Genomic DNA, 19,655 nt, shown 5'->3' with positions numbered 1-19,655 from the left:
ACAGCCAGATGCCTCCAGCTGTGCACCTATGCAGGCTGCCACAGTGTTTACATTGAGGCCAGGCTCTTCCTGGGATGCTTCAAGCCAATGGCTGAGCACAATGGGCTACTAGTGCTAGAACATTTCTGCCCAACACAGGGCTCCTCTAATCAGCAATCTTTGCTCTCGGGCTCCCCATTGGCCTGGCCGAGGGCTTCTCAAGAGCAGTACCCATCTACTTTTATAGGCATCAAACCTGCTTCATAGTCTGAAGGCTGCCTCTGCCTGCTCCCGGCAGCTCTCCCCTTGACCTATCACAGACATTTCCCCAATAAATCTCTTTTGCTTCTAATTGCTTCCTGGCATTTGCTCCCCAGGGGACCCCAAATGAGGCATTTTCCTCCAGTCCCTTCTTGCTCCCACCCCAACTCCACAGAAGTCAGTAAATAAAGATCTACCTCATGTATTATATTGGTGGCAGAACAATTCTTTTATGGCCGTACCACAATTAATTGGGTTGGTCTCCCCACCGACAGATACTTAAGTTGTTTCTAGTCTTACACTATTATGAGTAAGCCACATGCATTTTACTTCATATAACTGTAAATGTATATCTGCACTGTAAAATTCTAGGAGTGGAGTGTCTTGGTCAAAGATGAGTGCCCTTTAAAATGTGAAGATATTTTCAAATTATTCTTTAAGACATTTTTATCAGGTTACAGTGCCTAGCTGTGGAATAAGAGTTTCTGTTTTCCCAACATATTCACAACACTGGTTATTATCATTTTTTAAAATTTATGCCAGTCTGCTCTAAAAAGTGGTATCTTGTCGTTGTTGGTGATTAGAGCATGGTTTCATACATCTGTGATGACGTCTTATTTTACATCCATTTTTCTTTAGGTTGCTGCCCTTTTCTTTGATATGCAAGGGCTCTCTGAATTTTAGGAGAAGTGCCTTCTCTCTGTTATCTGTCAGGCACGTTCCCCTCACAGCTTGAGATTTATGCTTAGAGTTTATTTAAGGTTTCCTGTGTTGTGAATACCTTGTACATTTTTATCTTTGCCATTAAAAAAAATAGTCATGACTCCAAAAAATTTTCTAATGCTTTTACAAAATATGAATAAAAAGAAAAAAACTTTGCAGAAATCTGTTTATTATGATAAGAATTCAGAACGGAATCAGGTAACTGACTTGTGGCTAGAATTATGTACAATCTCACCATAGGGCTAGATACATTGAGATGAAGAAAAATGATGGTATTACCCTTTTCAATTTCCATGTTAGGTATAGAGATGCTATATTAAAAGGCTGGCTCTCTGATTTTCCTTGCTTCTAGCATTTCTGTAATAATCTTTAAAACAGGCCAAATATTTCAATTGGTTCAACGTTGTATTTTCCAGATAATTTCCCTCAGGTTATATTCTGTGAAAAACAGCTCCCAGGTATTTAAGAAATACCCAAAACTACTAGATACTGAGTTGGGATGGTCAAAAGAAGTAGACAACATGATGTGCCATACGCTCATTCTATCTATGTATTGTTAGAAGAAAATCAAATTTATTGGGAAAGTTTAGGGGCAACGATAATAAGAAAATTCTTATACTGTCCAAAATACTATCATTTAAAAAAAATGGCTTTTGCCTTCAAAATTCTGTTACCCCAACATATATAACAGAGATAGTGGTATCATTGATTCACTCATGAAGAAGGCCTCAACATTTCCATACATTTACCAATCTTTTCAACAGAGAAAGAGAAAAAGCAAGATGAAAAATCTAGAACCCTCACATTCGTGTACATGTGTAACACATGTCAAAGCGACCATCTGCGTATGCACAAATAATTTTAAAATGCACATTATTCAGAAGAGGAATTGTTCTTACTGAAGAAATCTGAACTTACCTCCTTGTTCATCCAACATAACCAAAGTCCTGATACCAGCATCTTTACTCTACATTCCAATAATGGTAGCAAAGTTGAAAAGGAGTTAGAGAGAGAAAAGAGAGAAAGAGAAATCAGTAAGGGGACAATTAGCCCTATAAATGGAAAATGAAGAAGGACCAAAAGAAAAAAGGGAGAAAGTATGACAAGAGCCCTGAGGGGTTATGGAGGGATAGAAGAATGGGCCAGCTGTGGACTTGATCTACCAGTGATGCTTTAGGCAGAATGAGGAAATGGAGCACTCTCTCCGTGGGGTAGGGCTGGGGTGGGGCCTGCATGAAATCGGAATACACATACCTCATATTATACTGTAATTTTATGTTTGGAAATAAACGTGTCTACAGTTTTTATAACACCAATCACAGAAAGCAAACCTTTGGAAATCTTCTAGTCTAAATTTTCTTCTTTGGCACGATCTATCAGAAAGTCTTCATCAGTGAAATTGGGGAGGGATGCCCCATGGGAAGATGTGCAAGAATCTTGGTGGTGGGCGTTGAGGTTTTCAGGTTCATCAGAAGAGAGCATGGCTTTACAAAGGTTGGGAAACACAGCTCAAAAGGAAACTCACTCTCTCTCCATTTTTCTATCTCTATGGAGAGGGTCTACAGTATTTAGAATGGGTTTGAGATGAGAAATAAGGGCTCTTAATTCTGAAATCTAACATTCTGCATAATAATCTAGTGTGAGAAAATAATTCCTTTACAAGCTTTACAGAAATTCTTCTGTGCCGGGGAAGTCTTTAAAAGGCATCCCTCATCTCCTTACTGTTCAAATAAACCAAATACCACCTGAACCATGGGCAGGAGTTGGTGGTCAGGACAGAAGGAACAAAGATATCTGTATCACTCATACTTAAGAATCCTCATTTCTAGAAAGCCTAATCAGTTAATGCCTTCCATTTTACAGGGCGACTGTTAATGGGTATAAAATGGCATTGCTTATAGTTTGGATGAATTGGTTTTTCAAGTAAAGCTCATGGTACCCCCAGAAGAAATTCTAAGCTAGGACCTCTCTCATGGTGCTTATTTTCCACTGATGTACTTTGAACTAAGAAAGAAAGAGAGAGATACTAGTGGAGGCCAACAAAGTGCTTTTAAAAAAATAGTATTTTAACAATTAAATTTCAGTAGTGCTTCTGAAAAATAAAATACTGAAAATGATTTCTGTGAGCTTTTATAAACTCACCATTTTAGAGAATGTGTGCAGTTAAATCTCCAGGACACAAAAGCCTACCTTGCCTTTGAGCACACTCTGATAGGCTTTAGTGGCAAAGTCAGGATGTAGTATGGACAGGGCTGGCCCAGGGTGGCCTCAGGAGTCCTTGACAGCGCAGACTGTGGAGACAGACTCTGGGCTGGAATGCTGGTGATTTCATTCCCTAACTGTGGGGCCTCAGGCAAGTGTCCTGACTGTTGTGTGCCTCCATTCTCTCCTTTGTAAGACAGCAATGACAACAGTTAATACCTCATTGAGGAAGTATGTGCGTTAAACAAATTAATATGTGGAATGTGCTAGAATGGAGTGTTTCTAAAATAAGTGTTTCTAAAATAAATATATTCAGAAAATGCATCTATAGCAGCCTATCTAGGCAAACTAAAAATATCATCATTATCGAGTATCTGAAGCTTCTAGACCACTACTTTTCAAACTGGAATGTGCATATGAATCCTCTGCACATGAATCATCTTGTAAAATGTAGATTCTGATTCAGTAGGGCTAGGGTAGAGCCCGGGCTTTTCATTTCTAACAAGCTCCCTGACATATTGAGCTGGTTCAGGGACATACATTGAGTAGCAAGATTGTAGACCACAAAAGACATTTCAAAATATTTTCTTTAAATGGGTTGTAAACAGGCTTTCGTCTGTACTAGCCTGTATTTTAATGATTTATTTGCTCTTTTCTGCATTCTTTCTCCATTTCTTGTGAGATGAAATTATAAAAGGCTACTCAAGCATAGGGATGTGACAATGCAGGTTCTGCTGAGGGCAGAGGCATCTCGGAGAGCACTTTCTTCTCGAGGGCCCAATCAGGCCACACATGAAATCTTCGCTCCATTCTACTGGGGACAGTGGATAGGAAAAAGGTTAGTGATTTTAGTTTGGTCAGTCCAGCCCTCATCTGTTTACACTTTCTTGATATTCTATTATACCCATTTATTTTTATGTGGAGCCCTGCAAGTATAATTGCACATTTGTCCAATTTGGTGCTGAATGTTTTAACACTAGAATGATTCACGCAACTAATTTGAGGGAGCAAGAGTTTTTTAGGTTGCCCCAGTTTGGGAGAACAGAAGCAGAGAGCACTGATGTGGGAGTCACGAACACTGGGTTGTGCTCTTAGCTCAGCCAGCAACCAGTCACGAGACCCTGGAAGAGACATCTGACCTTCCAGAATGTTTCTCCACGTTTAAGATAAGGATAGGGATGCCGAGTAAGATTGAAAAGATTGAGCGGTTGGTTAATCACTCACAGGCTCCTTTTTACTTTCCTTCCTTCCTTTTCCTTCCTTCCTTCCTTCCTTCCTTCCTTCCTTCCTTCCTTCCTTCCTTCCTTCCTTCCTTCCTTCCTTCCCTCCTTCCTTCCTAGTGTTTATTGAGCCTCTACTCTGCTCTAGGCACTAAGGATAACGGGTAGACAAATGCATGACCTCTCAAATGTGTTCCTTTGTTTGTGAGACAATTTGGTCAGGTGGGCAGAACCAGGATCTGGGAGTCATTACTTCTGAATTCTAGATCTATCTTCATAATGCTAGTGCTCTAAGGTCACCTGTTCTGTGTCTCAGCTTCCCAGCTGTCAAATGGGGACAGTAACTGCTCCCTCATAATTTCTCACAGTAGTTATGAGAGTAAGATGAGCCTCAGAGGGTCCAGCCTCTCAAGGTTCACCTCTATGGGAAGCTGACGCCTCCGTGAGTTCAGGAAATAAGACATTGAGTAGAATCTCAATCCATTTAGAATGAGCTGCTTTGTTTCCTTAGATCCTTTTTTTGTGTGGAATTCTCAAAGAAAAATAATGATTGTAAGAGATGCTGGTGGAAGAGAAGTGTGATGTGTAAGAACTTACACTCTGAAATCAGGTAGACCTGGGTTTTAACTTCATCTCTGCCGTTTACACCTGTGTGTCTCAAGCAAGCTACTTAACCACTGTGTACCTCAAGTTCCTCTACAGTAAAACAGAGATCAAAGTAGTAGTAGAAGGAAGCTAACAAAGATTAAATTAGGTAATGTACATTTGATGATGATGACAATGATAGCTCTAAGCAGAGTATCTGGCACATTTCACCTCGGTACATGTTAGAACTTGCGTTTGGCTCCACTCTTTTGCTGACAGCTTCTATCAAAAATAACTAGGTTGCTTTTGTGGGGAGCTAGAAGCTTAAGGAGATGGGCAGGGATAGAGACATGATTTCAGGGAGGCAGAATATTACTTTCTCTTATTCCTTAAATAGTATTATGTTTTAGTAGCTAGGAGTGTGAGGAGGTGGTTCTATTTTTATCTAAGCTCAATTCTTAGTTTCTGTTTGAGATTGCTGGGAAAATCGCCTACCTAAAAACAGGGGAGTTGAAGATACGAAGGATTACTTTTTCTTTTCCATTTCTTTCTGTTCTCTTTTATTTCTCTATTTTAATTTTTAAAAAAATTTTTCCAGATGAACTAAGACAATCTTTACAGAACGTTTCAAATCTTTCTTTTGCCATTCTGAGATGCTTTTCCCAAAGTCTAAAACATCTGAACTAAAACTAGAACACTCCAGGCACTCTCTCCAAAAGACCCCACATCTGCATATCTGAAAAGGACTGCTTAACCTGATTTTTTTCATTTTTAGGGGAAAGTTTGGCATACACCACTTTAGAATGCTTATTCTCTTTGCATGGCCACAGTGTCTTGAAAGTCTTGAAAGATAAGTTGGCATAAAAAGAAGGATGCTAAAACATTCATGAAATATTAGTTGTGCAATAACCACTCCATGGAAGTTATGTGGTGTCTCTGAATTGGCCTGCCCTAAGGCTGTGGGGCTTTTCCTGAGCTTAATTTACATAGCCCAAGGCATTGATGTACAGACTCCATTTCCTGCATTTAGCATTAGCAGAGTTAACTTTTTTTCCTGGAATTAAATACTCCCTCCTCGAGGATACCTTAATGAGTCTCTTACCAGAATCAGTTGTTCCCTCCCCTATGCACCTAAGGCATATATGGCCTTGAATTTGCAGAGCTAGTTACATATCTGTTTCCCAGCAAGATACCAATTTACATCTCCCTTCCTATCCCCGGAGTTAGGCATTCTGTGAATATTTGTTGAAATGCATTCACCAAAAGAGAGTTCCTAACTCCAGGCTGAGAACCAAGTGCTACATGATTTCTAACCTTTTTACCTATCTGTGGCATTCATTTTTTCTGAACTTTCTCCACTCACCTCTGTGTAGTTTTACACTACCCTTGAGATGCTGATAATGATGACTATTAAAAAGCAAGGCCCCACCCCTAACCACGGCTACACCCTGGAGTCTGTTAAGGATGGTGTAAATTTGTATATTCCGCTGAAAGAGAGATTGTTTGCCTTAGGGAGACTTCACAAGTTTAGTAACCTTTCCTGTCTTTGAGACTGAATTTCAATAAGGATTCAGCTCAATTCAGATTATATGGCACTGTCAAACCTTGGGATCATGAGTAAGATCCTGGTACTTCAATCCTCAGGTTTTCCAAATGATTTCTGTCCTTGATGAATATTTAATGCAGATTCTCTTTAGAGAACGTCCTTTTTGATTGAAAAGCAGAATATCATCTAAACAGCAAATGTCCTAGACATCAGGATGTTTGACCATAAATAGAAAATAACCCAGGAGGAAGTAAGAGCAAATCAATCTACTCTAATAACACTTTGCTCACAATTTCCTAAGCATGGAAAGTCTAATAGCCTCCTCTCATTTATTAGAGGCAGGAGATAGCTTCCATCTCTTTTGCTCCTTGTTCTAAGATATAGCTGCATGCTTGATTGAAAAATGCTTTAGGAGAAACAAAAACATATGATTCGAGAATCCTACTTCAATCAATAAGCTTTTGAGAGATTTTCCCCTAGAATAAATTAGAGCAGATACTCATTTTTGAAGACTGGCCGACGTGGCTTGCAGTTTAAGACGATATATGAAAAAGTGACCATGTCTCAGACTCTGATGTGTAAGGGATCAGTTCAAGGTGTGCGTTCTGATTCATTTGTTTTGCTCCTTTCCACAGTCTAGGCAGCATTTCAGCATCGCACAGGCAGGCAAATTAGTGACGGTTCTGATATTTCGGAAACTTATATCAGATGTGCACACACATAACCAAAAAAAGAAAAATGGGATTGGAGGCTATGGTTGAAAGCCATAAGGATGTATTATGATAATAATGTAATAATATACAATCAAATAAATATCTCGGTTGATTTCTAGGCTCCCTTCAGGTTAGCTTCAGAGCTCATGTAGGCATATTACTAAGATGGGCTTCTTTCATTTTTCTTCCTCCTGAAAACTAGAGAGAGTAAGTCCATGCTAAGAGTCTTGCCTGTACTCCTAGATTTAGAATATCTACCTCCTTCTTCATCCTCAAGTATTTCTGCATGAGCAGCAGCATTCCCTGGACAGTGCAGATAAAATATTGCTCTTCACTTAGACAGAACGCTGCTTCCCTGTACTGAGGACCTGCTTTGCTAGGGCTGCCTTCCGGTGTGGCCCATTTGTGCCACATTGCAGGCTCGAATTATCATTTTGGGGGATAACAGATTTTGTTACGTTCGCCCCACCCTCCCATCCCCCGCCCCACCCACTTCCCCGGCTTCCTAGGGAGTGCATGCTTGCCACCTCCTTCCCACTCCTCCAGTGGCAATTCACATTTAGCCATATCTCATTCCTAGGTGAGAAGCTGAAGCTACAGAAATAAGAGAAGGAGGACATTGGCTCCTAGAGTGTGAGAGGCGGCTGCCCTTCCTTTTATCCTTTGTAAAATTTACCTTTTCTTCCCTTTCAAGTTGTTGCATATGAAATTTATGATAGCATGAGGGGAGTAGGCTCATTTAATCATTCTGCCAGAGAAAGCCCAAGATCTCTAAAAGCGATAATCACACATGAATTTATATACTGATAAGCAGTTCAAAGCACAGCTAAAACAGCATCTCGCTGAATAAAAACTATTAGGCTTGTTTTATTAGGTTAAGATAAGTATAGTCCAACCCATTCTTTTTCCACTTCATCTCTCCCGTTGGGCAAGTTCAATTAATCCATTTATTTTGCCTGGCTGACTGCTGCTCTACCAAATTGGAATGAGTGAGGTTTATGATTGCAAGTGCCCTTTTGATTCCATTATTGCTATTTGCCCCATTTTACCCATTTAAAAATAGTTTGGGATTCATTAACCCTGCCTCGCAAATGGATGCTCAATCCAGGCAGGAATATAAAAAAGCTTCTGTATTTATATTATTGGACTTAATATTTCCCTTTGTTAAAGGGCTTTCCTATTTTTTCATAAATTTTAGTGCTTGACTTTAAATAGAACAATTTCTAAAAATGATACACCTATATGCGTACATATTTTTAAAAGTCATATATGTGGCTAAAGTTAGAACAGAATCTCAAGATTAGATGTAATTTATAGGCACCAAAATAATTACAAATAAAGTTTTATGTAGATAATTCCTTCATATATTAAAAATTGCTCTAATTTGCTTAAAGTGATACAATCTTCTGTGATTTCTTGAGAGCACAGACTTGGAAATTCTATTATTCTCTGCTTCCCAGACCAGACTACAGAGGTGGCTTGGGCTGGGAAGGAGGGTGAAGGTGTCTTCATGGCTATCTGGCAACTTAAATACAGCATCTCCCTCATTCTGTGCCTTTCTGATAGGCTACATCCACACTGGAATCTAGGGCATCATGGCCCAAGGAAACATCATAGCAACTAGGAAAGGATGTATCAGCATAAGGGATTTGTTCCTTTATCTTAAAATACTGTCACTTCTTACCTCTTCAACCAGTTGCAGCATACGACGGGTGCTTTCCAGCGACTAAGATTTAAAAAACAAACAAACATAAACTTTATGAGTGCAGGATCCAGAGATCTTGGAAAATCAGAAATACTTTATTTACTTGAGAAACACAAAGGGTCTCTGTCACATATTCTTTTCAGTTGGCAAGTGAAACAAAAAATGTCATTACATTTTCAAACTCTTTCCTATCAGGCTTTTTACATGATCAGATTCCCTAAAGCAATTACATTAAAGCTTATCTTCAGAAAATAAAAACCATATGAAGCTGATCTTGATATCAAAGACAAAGTAATCTGGAGAAGATAATTTTGCATGCTCAGAATGCATGAAAAATTATCTCAATTACTCAGAGGACTAATTTGGCCTCCCTGGGCCAGGAACATTAAATTTTAAACACAAACATAATTTTTCATGAATCGAGATGAATATAACATCAAGTTTCTTACAAAGCTCCTAGAAACACAATTGGAAGTTCTTATCAATACAAATTAAGTTGTCGCCTTAGGGTGAAAAAAATCAAGCATGTTTGAAATGACCAGCCTATAGGAGAGAGCTATAATAATTATCTTCATCCTTAGATAAGAAAAAATGAGACGGAAAGGCTGAGCTCTGCAATGGTCCCCCGGGCACTGCGTTGTCACTTTTTTCTCAGTTCTTTTGAAACGACTAGAATCCAACAACCAGTGTGATTTCTCAAAGCTTTGCTTTTAACTGACAAACTTATTTTGAACAAGATTCTGCAGGAACCTGAAGGATGTTAACTTCCCTGGAAGAGCTGTCAGCCAGCTGCTTTTTGAAATAGAATGGCTGCAAGCAGCAGTCTGCTGATAAAGGTTTAACTACCAGCTCTCTGGGAAAAATATACAAATACATACATGTATTCAAGTTTATTATTTTACTGATATAAAGGATGAATAGCACAAAATTTATAAATAATAATAAAATATACAATACTCTCTTTATTGTAAATTTCGCATAGCCAATTGATTCTCACAGAAAGCTTTTACTGATTTTTGCTGAACTTTTGTGTCTACAGCTAACCATGTGATGAACCAGAGTAGTTCTGACATGAATGTTGGTTGGATATTTTCATTTATATTAATGAGTAAGAAGAAAATTAAACAATGAAGGCATGTGTTGGAATTGTACTCATTTGTGAATGACAAAAAGGATTTCTTTGCCTTAGAGAATCATAATTTTCAAATACTGGAAGATTTCCTCTTTTTGTGTTATTCATAGTATAATGGCTGCAGACATACATACTTTTAACTTTAATCTGCATTATTAATATTTTCTCTACTTTTTAAAGTCTAGACAATCAGCAAAACAATAAGTCAAGTCCTGATCTGCAGTATTTGCAGATTCTTGGGTGATAAATACTCTTAATCTGTCTGATTTTTAAATTTTTAAATATTTTTAGAGATGGGAGTCTCTCTATGTTGCTCAGGCTGGTCATGAACTCTTGGCCTACGCGATCCTCCTGCCTCAGCCTCCCAAGTAGCCGAGATCACAGGTGAGAGCCGCTGTGCCCAGCTCTGCCTGATTTTAAGCTACAACTTCATATTACTGATCATGAAGTTGGAAAGATACATGGTAACACATTATTATACCTTATTTCCACCCTACAGATAAAATGGATGAATCTCAAGATCATGGATAATAGTAAAATGTAGCAAAATAATTAGGAAGTGATGAAGTTTGAGTGTTTATTACTTTTGATTTTAATAGAATCTATCTAATTGTCAGTTTATGTAATTCAGTTTAAATAATGGCTGCATTTAGCAACCAGCTTGCAAAGTTCCTGAAAATGTTAACAATCTGTTCTCAGAACTGAGCCTTCTCCAGCATAGCACCGAATTAAGGCACCCAAAGACATTGCTTTCTTTTCTTAGAGGACCTTGACTTCTCAAGGTTTCTGGAAATTGAGAGTTAGGGCCAAGACAGTAATTTGTATGCAGCTTCTATAATCAACTTATTCTGGTCCACAGAAGCCTTAGGTGTACAGAAAATCAAAGTCATATTACTTTTTCTAAAAGAAATTGAGACATTGAAAGAAAGGCTTTCCCTACCTGAACCTGAATCAGACAAACCACTCAGGCCTTCATCTTTTGCCTCCCTTCCTAGGTCTCCACTCCTTACCTCATCAGCCAACTGGTCAGCCCTTCGCTGCATCTCCTCCAGCTCATTGCGCATGTCTGCGTCTTCGGCCATGGTAGCGGTGGGGAGTGGCTGGGCGCCTGGGCTGGGGGGTCAGTGACGGGTTTGGCTCTGGACCTGGGAAGAGGTAGATTTGAAAATATGAGAGCTTATCTATGTTCATGTAGGTGTGTGCAAAGACCAGAAAATCTAAATGGCCCATACTCAGTCCACATGACTCAGTTTTCTGATCTGAAAGCCATACTCCAGACAGGGGTCAACAGAATTGTGCTGTTTCTCCGAAAGATGCCACAAATACATACTTGCCAATTCTGCCATGGAGATAGACACCTATCTACCGATGAGATATTTTTAAAGAGACAAACTACCCAAGGGTTGGGAATGATGAGGTTGGAGGGATGTGGTTTGGGGTTAGTGTACTTTTATCATCACATTTATTTATTTATTTATTTATTTTAATAGCTCTATTAAGGTATAACAGATATACAGTCCACCCCACATATTTGAAGTGTACAACTTGAGAAGTTTTGACATATGTATACACCCAGGAAACCATGACTGCAATCAAAACAATGAACATAGCCATTACTCCTCCAAATTTCCTACCCACCCACTGGCCCCTGCCCTATCCCACATGTCTATGCCCAGAAAACTGCTGATCTACTTTCTTTTTTTTATTTTTTTGAGACAGAGTCTCGCTCTGTCACCCAGGCTGGAGTGCAGTGGCGTGATCTCAGCTCACTGCAAGCTCTGCCTCCCGGGTTCACGCCATTCTCCTGCCTCAGCCTCCCGAGTAGCTGGGACTACAGGTGCCTACCACCACGCCTGGCTAATTTTTTGTATTTTTAGTAGAGACGGGGTTTCACTGTGTTAGCCAGGATGGTCTCGATCTCCTGACCTTGTGATCCGCCTGCCTTGGCCTCCCAAAGTGCTGGGATTACAGGCCTGAGCCACCGCACCCAGCCTGATCTACTTTCTGTCACTATACATTAGTTTGCATTTCCTATAATTTTATATAAATAAAAATCACATAGTGTGTACTACTTTTTGTCTGCCTTCTTTCACTTAGCATAATTATTTTGAGATTTATCTATGTTGCAGCATGTATTAATAGTTCATTTAATTTTTGTTGTTGAATAGTGTTCCATTGTGTTTAGAAGCATGTGGAAGCCAAAGGCAGAAAATCTTTCATCTATTTCAGTCGTCATCAGAGGTTGCCAAAAGGGCTTGTGTGAGGGTGAGCTGCTATCACTCCAAAGAGGGTGGGTCCTTGGTCCTGAATGGTGACCAGTCCATTTCTTGGCTACTCTTCTTGAAATCCCTCATGGTACAAATGACAGGTACAAGGACTGGGTCCATTCCAGAGAGAGCCCTCCTTCCTCCTTCCTTCTCAAATATTTATTGAGCACCTGTAATATGCCAGGCAGTGTTAGGCACTAGGGATACAGTGATGGACAAGATAGGCAAATTCCCTGCCTTTACAGAATTCAGTCTAATTGGGAAGATGCAAGCAAAAGAGGGAATTAGATGATTCAGGATGATGATAATTACACTAGGGGACATGTCTGGTATCATGGGTGCCCATGGGTTTGCAACAGGCCTTTCTGAGGAAGCCATGTCCCCAGGCCATCGAAGGGAAGGGGGCAAAGGGCCCGATGGGTTAGGTATCTGATAGAATGAAAAATTCTCTGTGAGTAGCACATTTGAAGAAGGCATGGGCTCTTGTCTTGTAGCTGAGATGGTCAACTGTGCACTTTAACCTCACTGTTGCATGGTAGAGCATGATCTCTGGGAAATGGCTGTGCAGCCAGGAATTACATTTCTAATTCCCATTGCAAGGAAGTGGTGCTTTGTGGCTAGAGACAGTCCATGAGTGGTAGTAGAACAATGTGTGTCCCTGTCAGTCTAAGGCAGTTCAGAAGCAGGTATTCTCCTCCCTCTGTTTCTCCTTCTGCCAGAAACACAGTCTTAAAGGATGGCTAAGCCATGAGACCATGAGACAGAAGGAACTTGGGCCCTCCATATCCCTGCATGGAGAAAAATGACTCCTGGCCAGTAACACCTGAACTCTTACGTGAGCAAACAATATATTTCTATTATGCTATGGAAAATGTGAGGGTTGTTTTGTTATAGCAGCCTGTGTTACACTAACTAGTAAATGTCTGAAGAAACTTAAAACGAAACAGAAACATTGCATATGAGCATGATTTCCTAACCAAAAAACATATGTGTGTTTGTCCTTCTATTGAAAACCGAAGCTGGGAAAGGAAATTAGATTTGGGGCCTTGGGGCACTACCATGTTTATTATTATTATTATTTGCAGGAGAATGAGAATCACTTTTTGGAAAAATAAAAATGAAAATTCCGTATAAAAAAAATCAGGAACATACTCATTGGGAGGCAAGGGAACAAAAGTTCCCAGAGGCAGGTCCTAGATCTGATCCTGGGGGAGGAGGCTCTGCCATCTCGCCTTCCAGGTCCACGATTCTATTGCTTTCTCAACAAGGATGGAATTTTAGTACATATTAATATCACTTTCCAAATTTATTGCTCTTGTGAAAAAAAAGAAATCATACTCTTTAGGGTTCTTAGGAGGAATCCTAAAGTGAAACTTCTTTGGAGATAACAGGTTTCACTGTTCTCTACCCAGTGATTGCCGGGCAAAGCAACAAATATGGAATCTGAGTAAAAAAAGAAATAACAAAACTTCAGGGTTGCCTTATTCTACCACTGGCATTAAACAAATAATGGAGTAAGTTTATGTGAGGTTAGCTTTATGGGCAGTCATTTTATAACTGACAGAGCATCTTACGATGAGCCTGCTAATTTTCGAATGCCTGTTCTGGCCACTAGAACATGTGCTCGTGAGATGATGTACAGATGTGAACACTGTGTTTTATTTAAATACATGAGACTTTATTTCCATGTCTCCATTTTAGAAATTAGGATCTAGAAAACAGACACTGGAAGGAATTTATACCAAGTCACTCCAGAATCTTAAGATGCACAAAAATGAAATTTCAGTATTCCCAAGTGACCGGGGATCTACCCTCCAGAATAAAGCAGTGGACCCGTGGGGAAGTTGAGTAGACTATGGACCATAGTTTAGTGGAGTGGGTGGATAAAGGCATTGATGTCAGAAAGACCCAGCCGGACCGCTGGCTCTGGCGCTCAGAAGCTGGGTGAGTCTGGGTAAGTTCATCACTATCTCTGAGCTTTAGTTTTCTCAACAGGACAAACAATGCCAATCTCATGGGGTTGTTGAGGGGAATAAATTACAGAAAAGTTCTGGCCAACATTTTTGTAAAAAAGGATGTGGAGCTTAATATTCAGAAAGCCTCACTAATTCAGGAGAGCCCTACACCCTTGGCTAAGAGTGGAACAAACCCGGTATTTGTTAATCAGCTTTCCTCTACTAACGGCTAGGCACAAGGCATGTTGCTGTGGTGCTGAGCACCCATGGAAGCTTGAAACCAGGGAAACCAGCAGAGTGCCTGAGCCTCCAGTCTCCAAGCAGCACCTCTCACAGGAGTACCACGAGGAGACAAACAAGAGTGCCTTCTGGCCCCACGCTCCATCTTTATATTTTGCTGCTGGGTTCCTGGGGGGGAAATGTGTATCTTCGGCCTAAGCAAGCCATTGACCTTTCCTTTTCACAGGCCAGTTTATTAGAAGGCAGGGGTCCATGTGCTTTCAGACTTGTAGTGCTATTGCTCTGTCCCACTCCTTCAGGTCTATTTGCTGATGAATGTTTCTGTGCATGCTCTCTCTCTTCTCTCTCTCTCTCTCGCTCTCTCTCTCTCTCACACATACTCAAGTTTCCTGTGTTTCCTTGGCAATCTCCTCTCAAAGTTGTTATTCTCAGCATGTGAAGAACAGCTGTAGGGCGCCCTGGCTCCAAGCTGACAGCAGCCTATCCAGGCCTGGCTGATGGGCAGCTGGTGCGATGGCGGAGAAGCCATGTGGCAGATACCCTTGGTTTCATCACTTTCACGGTTCCCCCAGGAACTCCCACACCTTTGTCCTGCTCTAAAACATGGAGATACGTCTGTGATTTGGGAGGAGGGCTGATGAATCCGGTGGATCTCAAACACACAGCATTTCAAAGCTGAAAAAGCAATTCCCCCTCTCCTAATAAGAACGGCTGGAGAGTGGGCGCTGAGTGTACCTCCAGATCTTCTGTTGGGATGTTTACTGCTAGTGTTTAATAAATTGTTCCTATAAACCCCAAACTCATGCATGTTAGCATTCTAAAAGACAGCAGCTGAAGAGGCATAAGGATGTTTATTAATAGTAATTTCAGTAGCTGAAAGGACGTTAGTAGTGAAGTGGCATTTATGATCAAGGCAGCCTGTAATACATCCCTCATATTAGCACATTAAACTGCCATCTTGTGTGTTGCAGAGCAGGTAGAAAGAGGAAACTAGGAAGCAGAGGAAATTAGGAAGAAAAGCCACTCAAAACTATTCCCCGAGGCTCTGATTGTAAGACAAACTCCCAGTCTATTAAAAGCCTAACAGTATCTAACTAATTATCTCAAATCACCAGTGCTTATTAGCAAAGGGTCTGACCCCTAGTAAGGGTTCAATTCATGTTAACTGACATGGATGAACTGTTCTGACACTCCCATGTAGCATTCAGTGTTCCCAAATCAGCACTTTACAAGGTGTGGTCCAGGGCAGAGCTTCTGAAACTTCCCCCAGAGTCAGAATATGCAGAAACCTTGTTAAAATGGATTGCTGGGCCCCACCCTCAGGGATTCTAATTCAGTTGGTCTGAAATGGGGTCACTGATTCTGCATTTCTTTCTTTCTTTCTTTTTGAGACAGAGTTTCACTCTGTCACCTTGGCTGGAGTGCAGTGGTGCCATCTCAGCTCACTGCAACCTCTGCCTCCCGGTTCAAGTGATTCTGCTTGCCTCAGCCTCCCAAGCAGCTGGGATTACAGGTGCATGCCACCCCGCCCAGCTAATTTTTTGTATTTTTAGTAGAGATAGGGTTTCACCATGTTGGCCAGGCTGGTCTCGAACTCCTCACCTCAAGAGATCCACCTGCCTTGGCCTCCCAAAGTGCTGGTATTACAGGCGTGAGCCACCGTGGCCAGCTGATTCTGCATTTCCAGCCAGCCTTCAGGTGATGCTGAAGCTGCTGGTTCACAGAGCACACGTTGAGTAGCTCTGGTCTGTAGGACCTTCTCTCCTGGAATGTTCATGAGCATCACCAGGTGGGGTGGTGGGAGTCCTATAGTTTTTTCTTCTTGTTGTTTTTGAGATAGAGTTTCGCTCTTGTTGCCCAGGCTGGAGTGCAATGGCACGATCTCGGCTCACCACAACCTCTGCCTCCCAGATTTCAAGCAATTCTCCTCCCTCGGCCTCCCAAGTAGCTGGGATTACAGACATGCACCACCACGCCAGGCTAATTTTGTATTTTTAGTAGAGACGTGGTTTCTCCATGTTGGTCAGGCTGGTTTCGAACTCCTGACCTCAGGTGATCCGCCCGCCTCGGCCTCCCAAAGTGCTGGGATGACAGGCGTAAGCCACCGTGCTGGGCTGGGGTCCTATAGTTATATAGAGTGGGAAACAAGGGGCAGGCTACATTAACCAGGGGCTTTGGGGAAGTTAGGGCCCACGGGCCAAATCCAGCTGTTTTTGTATTGGCCTTGAGCTGAGGATGGTTTTTACATTTTTAAAATGATTTAAAAGACTCAGAGAAAAAATTTTGTGACATGTGAAAATTATATGAAATTCAAATTTTAGGGTCCATAAATAAAGTTTTACTGGAGCACACACACATCCATTTGTGTATCTGTTGTCAATGGCTCCTTTCATGCTACAACAACAGAGTTGAGTGGAAAGACTATATGCCCCCAAAAGCGGAAAATAGTTACTACCTGGTTCTATGCAGAAAATATTTGCAGATCCTTAGCCTAAAAAGAATTAAGCAAAAATTCTGAAATTTTTCAAAATCAATCTTAATATCCCCAGAGCATTATACATTTCCTATAGACACACATGGTATATTTTTTCTGTTCATATGTGTCTGTAAAATCCCCTTTTTATGGAGCTTCTAAGGTGGGGTTAGTGTTTTCTGGAACATAGTTTATTTTTAATTTTTTATTTTTAAGATGGAGCCTTGCTCTGTCGCCCAGGTGGAAGTGCGGTGGCACAATCTTGGCTCACTGCAACCTCCACCTCCCGGGTTCAAGTGCAACCTCAGCCTCCGGAGTAACTGGGAGTACAGGCATGCACACCATGTCTGGCTAGTTTTGTATTTTTAGTAGAGATGGGGTTTCACCATGTTGGCCAGGCTGGTCTCGAACCCCTGACCTCAAGTGATCCACCTGCCCTGACCTCCCAAAGTGCTGGGATTACAGGCGTGAGACACTGCGCTGGACTTCTGGAACATATTTTAAAACAATGCATGAAGTAAAATACAAGATGTAAAAACAAATTTGCCTTTGATCGACTATTCCTACAGGGTTTTAGGATTGCAAATCAGATTTAATCTAAATGATTGATTGCAAGGTTATAGGGTGCCCTCGTGGCCCTCAAAACAATTTCTAACTTCTGCAACCAGTTGTGGACAAATGTTCCCAGCCCCAGCAGTAGTGGTGGGAGACAGAAACATCTGAGACAGATGTTTAGCATCAGAAACGGAAACATCCGAGGGTCTGTCACTGTCGAGATACTTGCTTCACAGTGGGCAGGCTGCAGTTATTCTTCAGTGTCAAGGGTAATTTGAAAAGCTCTTTATTCTTTAATGCTACACTTAAGTCTATCTGAAACCTTAATGACATGAGGGGCAAATGGACTCCACAGAAAACTGTTCTTCCCTGTCAAGGGGCTTACTTAGTTAGGTGCCTTAGGGTAAAAATGCGTTCCTGCTGAAGACTCTGAACTGAAATATGAGTTTAGGGCCCAGGAAGAGAGGTGAGTGTGGATAGAGCAGGGTGTGCTTTTTGATATACAAAGTGAATAGAGACATGGCTATTATGCTGGGGACATGGGTCATTAGTCCAAGTGCCAAAGGACAGGAATGTCTCAGGAAAGGCATAAGGAAAGTATACCCTGATCTAATATATTTCTTTCTGTTCCTCTTTTAATAAATAAACCAAACTAACAAATATGTATAAATCAACACCCATCAGCTGAATTATCACAGAGAGCCAAAACCTACATCTTGATGTCTCGCCACACTGTTCATCATTTGTATGAAGCTTCTGCAGGATGGATCCTTCTCTTCCTGCAGACCCTGCCTGTTTTCTGGTGGAGGTACACCTTCAAATTCAACAAATGTTTATGAAAACTCACTATATTCAACAAAGCCCAAAGAAGAAAAAAAGGATTTTATAAACCAAGTGGGACAACTCTCCTTATCTATTAATAATAATCATATTAACTAACACTTACGGAGGGCTTGCTCTTTGTTGGGCACTATTTTAAGTGCTTTTCATATAAAATATACCTTTACACAAACTTTCAGTGACACACGCTGTGCATACTATTCCTATCCCCACTTTGAGATTATGAAGCAGGCTTAGCGGTAACTATTAAGATTAGGCTAAATGTTAGATCAAGAGTTTGGGTGATTTAAAAAATATATTTTCAAAGCATATTTATTCTCAAAGCAAAGTGTGTAGCTATTTCATGTTTTAATTAAAAACTGGAGACTATTGGCCGGGCACGGTGGCTCATGCCTATAATCCCAGCACTTTGGGAGGCCGAGGCGGGCAGATCACAAGGTCAAGAGCTAGAGACCATCCTGGCCAACAGGGTGAAACCCCGCTTCTACTAAAAATACAAAAATTAGCTGGGTGTGGTGGCGTGTGCCTGTAGTCCCAGGCACTCGGGAGGCTGAGGCAGGAGAAACCTTGTACCTGGGAGGCAGAGGTTGTAGTGAGCCAAGATCGTGCCACTGCACTCTAGCCTGGTGACAGAGCGAGACTCTGTCTCAAAAAAACAAACAAACAAAAAACCTGGAGACTATTTTTAGTTTCATTTACATATTGGAAAACAACACAGAGTGATTTGACAGGTACACCTCAGTAAATCCCAGTTTTCATTATTGTTTATCATCTCTACCTATATTTTAAATCACTGATTCTTCCACACCCCCCACCCTCACCTTTATTCTTATTTCTTTTTTCTTCCTAAGATGTGTTATTGTGTTGTTCCTTTTATATCTTCTTGAATTGACAAATGACTTATTTACTTGGCATTTTTCTTGTTCTGGGTATAGTATACTTATTGCTATAAATTGTCCTCTATGTGTTACTGTGGCTGTATCTTACAGGTTTTGTCATATAGTATGTTCTTTGTTATTTATTTCTATATAGTTTTAAATTTCAGTTTTAATTTCCTCTCTAATGCAAGAATTATTTGAAAATGTGATGTGAAGATTTAAATATTAGAGGTTTTTTTGTGATCTCTAATTTTATTTTCAATATGTTGAAAGTGGTCCATATGATTTTTACTATTTGGAATTTGTTGAGATTTCCTTTGTGCCTTAACACATGGCCAATGGCTGTGAATATTTAATTTGTTTCTGAAAAGAAAGTCCATT

General features: G+C 40.6%; 1 protein-coding gene across 5 annotated transcripts in view; it reads right to left on the bottom strand.

The window, feature by feature from the left end:
• Positions 1-19,655, bottom strand: part of SNAP25 (synaptosome associated protein 25) — an 89,306-nt gene that overhangs the window by 20,790 nt on the left and 48,861 nt on the right. For 4 of the 5 annotated variants that reach the window (XM_003810564.5, XM_003810563.5, XM_063601098.1 and 1 more), the window contains exons 2-4: positions 11,077-11,211; positions 8,914-8,955; positions 1,882-1,930 (exon numbers count right to left, since the gene is read on the bottom strand). In XM_003810564.5, the coding sequence (XP_003810612.1) occupies positions 1,882-1,930; positions 8,914-8,955; positions 11,077-11,148 (163 nt within the window). In that variant the 5' untranslated portion in view covers positions 11,149-11,211. Of the gene's footprint in view, positions 1-1,881; positions 1,931-8,913; positions 8,956-11,076; positions 11,212-13,671; positions 13,696-19,655 lie in introns of those variants that run through there. The other variant, XM_008962905.5, reaches the window with a different exon arrangement.

The sequence above is a fragment of the Pan paniscus genome, chromosome 21 (assembly GCF_029289425.2).
Source record: "Pan paniscus chromosome 21, NHGRI_mPanPan1-v2.0_pri, whole genome shotgun sequence".
NCBI lineage: Eukaryota > Metazoa > Chordata > Mammalia > Primates > Hominidae > Pan > Pan paniscus.
The sequence above is the reverse complement of the archived record's forward strand: the minus strand, read 5'-3'. Positions and strand labels throughout refer to the sequence as shown.